General features: G+C 40.4%; 1 protein-coding gene across 10 annotated transcripts in view; it reads left to right on the top strand.

The window, feature by feature from the left end:
* The window catches only part of ITSN2 (intersectin 2), a 127,840-nt gene that overhangs the window by 82,073 nt on the left and 42,271 nt on the right, over nt 1-3,496 (top strand). For all 10 annotated transcript variants that reach the window (XR_003094959.1, XM_025208592.1, XM_025208593.1 and 7 more), the window contains 2 exons: nt 2,652-2,827; nt 3,101-3,245. Coding sequence is in view for 9 of the 10 variants with exons in the window: in XM_025208592.1 (XP_025064377.1) it covers nt 2,652-2,827; nt 3,101-3,245 (321 nt within the window). In the remaining variant the exon portion in view is untranslated. The remainder of the gene's footprint in view (nt 1-2,651; nt 2,828-3,100; nt 3,246-3,496) is intronic.

Below are 3,496 nucleotides of genomic sequence, written 5' to 3'. Positions count from 1 at the left end.
CTTAGGAACACTGAGGCAAAGAACTCGTTGAGAAGTTCAGCCTTGTCCCCCCTGTCCATCACCAATTGCTTCTGCCCATTTAGCAGGGGTCCTATTCCTCCCTGGGCCTTCCTTTTACTCCCTATATATCTAAAAAACAATTTCTTGTTATCCTTTACTTGGGATGCCATCCTCAGCTCCATGGTAGCTGATTCGATCCCTTCCCATTAGTGAGTTTACTTTACCCCATAATTTTGTGTCATCTGCATTTGGACAGTGCATCTCCACACCCTCATCCAAGTCCCTGATAAAGACATTGAATAGCACAGGTTCAAGGACCAAGCCTTGGGGGACCCCACTGCCCACATCTTTCTAAGTCAGTACGACCCATCCGCCACCACTCTCTGGGTGTGACCCTTAAGCCAATTTGCCACCCACCTGACCGTGTAATCATCGATGTCACAGCTGCTCACTTTCTCTGTGAGAACAGGATGAGATACTGTATCAAAGGCCTTCTTAAAATCTAAGTAAATGACATCTACCTTGACTCCTGCATCTAAGGATTTTGTGACCTGGTCATAAAAAGAAACAAGGTTAGTTGGGTAGGATCTACCTACTATGAACCTGTGCTGGTTGCCCGTCAGCATTATTTTTCCTGCTGGTCTCCCACAAATGTGATCCTTGATAATTTTTTCAAAGGTTTTCCCAAGGATAGAGGTGAGACTAACTGGCCTATAATTACCCGGATCCTTCCTCCCCTTCTTGAAAATAGGGACCACACTGGCCCTTTTCCAGTCCTCTGGGACCTGACCTGAGTACCATGAGTGCTCAAACAGCCATGCCAGTGGCTCTGCTATGACACTGGCCAATTCCTTCAGCACCCTTGAATGAAGATCATCGGGGCGTGCTGACTTAAACACATCCAGTCCCTCCAAGTGTCCCTTTACTAGGTCGACGTTGACCATTGGTGGGCTGGTGTCCCTCCTGCGTGCATCTATAATGCAACTGGGAGATTTGTCTTGATTCGTGTTCAGGAATACAAAGGCAAAAAACTCATTGAAGAGTTCTGCCTTGTCTCCTATTTATCACCAGTTGCTGTAGCCTGTCCTGTAGGGGTCCTGTGTTTACCCTGCACCCTCTTTTTGCTCCCTATATACCTGAAGAAGGTTTTGCTTTTCTTAATTGGCTGGTCTGTGTAAACTCATCTCCAGGCAGTCTTCCAGGGCAGTTTAGCTTGAGTCTCTTCTGTGAAGATCATCTTTGTGTATACAGTTGTATAAACTGTATTGCTGTCCTGAATCCCCTCCCCTAACCCTCCCAACAGTACGTGACGGATAGGAACATAGGACTCAAAGGGACTTCCTGGATCACTAAGTCCAGTCCCTTGCTACCGTAGGCAATCATGTTGTATAATCCCTTTTACAAACCTATATCCATGGTGTAAATAAAAATGTTGAGAGTCTGCATATTCAGGTAACTTATTGTTAGTACAGTATATGAGAAGATATCGATATTGTGGTATATTTGAAAAATAATCAGACACTTTACTTTCCCTTTAAAGCTTATTCATTAACTAGACTGGAGGTGCTGCAAATATCAGATAATGACAAAGGCAGTACTCTTAAGACCTCTTAATATTTGTCTTTCATTTTATGGTGTTCATTATCTATTTGCATTTTAATGTCAGTGGAGCATGAAAGGAGAAAGAAAGAATAGTGCCTGTTGTTATCTCCAGCTTCCTCTCAAGATATAATTACTTGAATGTACTTTTACTGCAGACACCACCCTTTAGAAATATGGTACTCTTATTTATTGAACCATTTCTGATACTTTTATTTCCTGTAAAAAATTCTGTATTTACTGTAAAGAAATTCCCAGCTACTGGTATCTAATAATGATTGGTAAATAGACATACTTGCTTAGATATCTTAGACAGAGCAGACTTACATTATACAAATAGTGAATTAAGCCCCTTTCTCTTGCTTACTGGCATGGAAAACCCAATTTCAGTCTGTTAAAAATGGCCAGGAACCTAACATGTCAGCTGTTCGGTGTTAACTGAAACTAAACTCTGGTTGCTTAGTCCCATGTCATTGATGGCTGATGCCCTGGTTTAATTTTCCTGTACCTTGAGGTAAGAGTGAGTATATGAACAGTTAATATGGAGCAGCTGACGTGAAGTAAGTTCCCCACTCACTTTCAACTCATTGTATCTTGTTCCTTTGTCCATAATTTCTGCATTTATATGGTTCATAGGATGGGGGAGCTGGAGTTTCTAAGTGATGCAGTAATACATATAATCGTCACAGTAATCACAATAATTTTCCAATGGACTCAGTTAACTGTAACTGCATGTCACATCCTCTCTTCAGTCTTTTAAATAGAACTAGTATAAATTATGTCCCTAAGGTTGCATTGTAAGAGGGAACAAGCAGTTGATAAGAACAGTAGCCTTGTTACACAGCTTGGGATGCCATTCTTACTAGGCAGTGTTGCTTCTTAGTTATTATAAAGGCAGGCTGAATTCTGAATAAAATGAAGATGATGTGGCCTGGTACTTGTCCAGGCATATCTCCTTCAGTGAAATCCATACAGCTGCAGTGTGCCAACACACTGAATGTCCTTTGTTTCTTATACTTTTGGCTTGTTTTTCTCTTCTGCCCATCTCCCAGGTTGATGAAAAAACCACAGGAGAGCCTGGTTGGCTTTATGGGAGCATTCAAGGACGTTTTGGCTGGTTTCCTTGCAACTATGTAGAAAAAATACTAGAAGGGGAAAAAGCTTTATCTCCTAAGAAGGCCTTACTTCCTCCTACAGTATCTTTATCTACTACCTCAGCTCCTGCAGAGTAAGTTTGGGCTATGTGTTAAATTGTCATCTCGGATTTTGGATTTCATATATTATGCTGTATTAAAGCATTGCGTAAATTAAATGCAGAAAACTTAATACGGAAACTGTATGGGGGGGAGGGTCTTAAAAGATGCATGTTCACCTTTTGATATTCTGAGTTGCATTGTATACCATATCCATTTTGCATATGTAAGAAGAAATAGTAATTCTAGCTGATATACTTTTTAAGAAGGATTATCTGTTTCTAAACAAGCCTGTGCTAAAATTTCAGACCACTTTCACCCAATAAATCAGCAGAGGAATCTGATTACCAAAACGTATCTTTTTCAAGCCTAAATGTTAACACAACCTGGCAGAAGAAATCCGCTTTTACTCGTACTGTATCCCCAGGATCTGTTTCACCCATTCATGGACAGGTACATTGTATGAGAGTAGAGTTGGAGAATTTGATGTTGTTTAATTTGGTGTGAATAAAGCTAATATACTGTTGTTTAAAGGATTTATGCTTTTTCTAGTCTCTTATTTAAAAAATCTAGAAAAGACACTAGGGCAAATCCTCAGGTGGTGGGAATATGCATAACTCCACTATAATCTGGGAAGCTGTATTAATTTATGTCGCACAGGAATTTGGCCCTTAACCTTTTTCTTTCTCTCTTCTTTACACTAT

The sequence above is a fragment of the Alligator sinensis genome, unplaced genomic scaffold (assembly GCF_000455745.1).
Source record: "Alligator sinensis unplaced genomic scaffold, ASM45574v1 scaffold300_1, whole genome shotgun sequence".
Taxonomy (NCBI): domain Eukaryota; kingdom Metazoa; phylum Chordata; order Crocodylia; family Alligatoridae; genus Alligator; species Alligator sinensis.
Note: the sequence above shows the minus strand (reverse complement) of the source record. Positions and strands in the feature narration are given on the sequence as shown.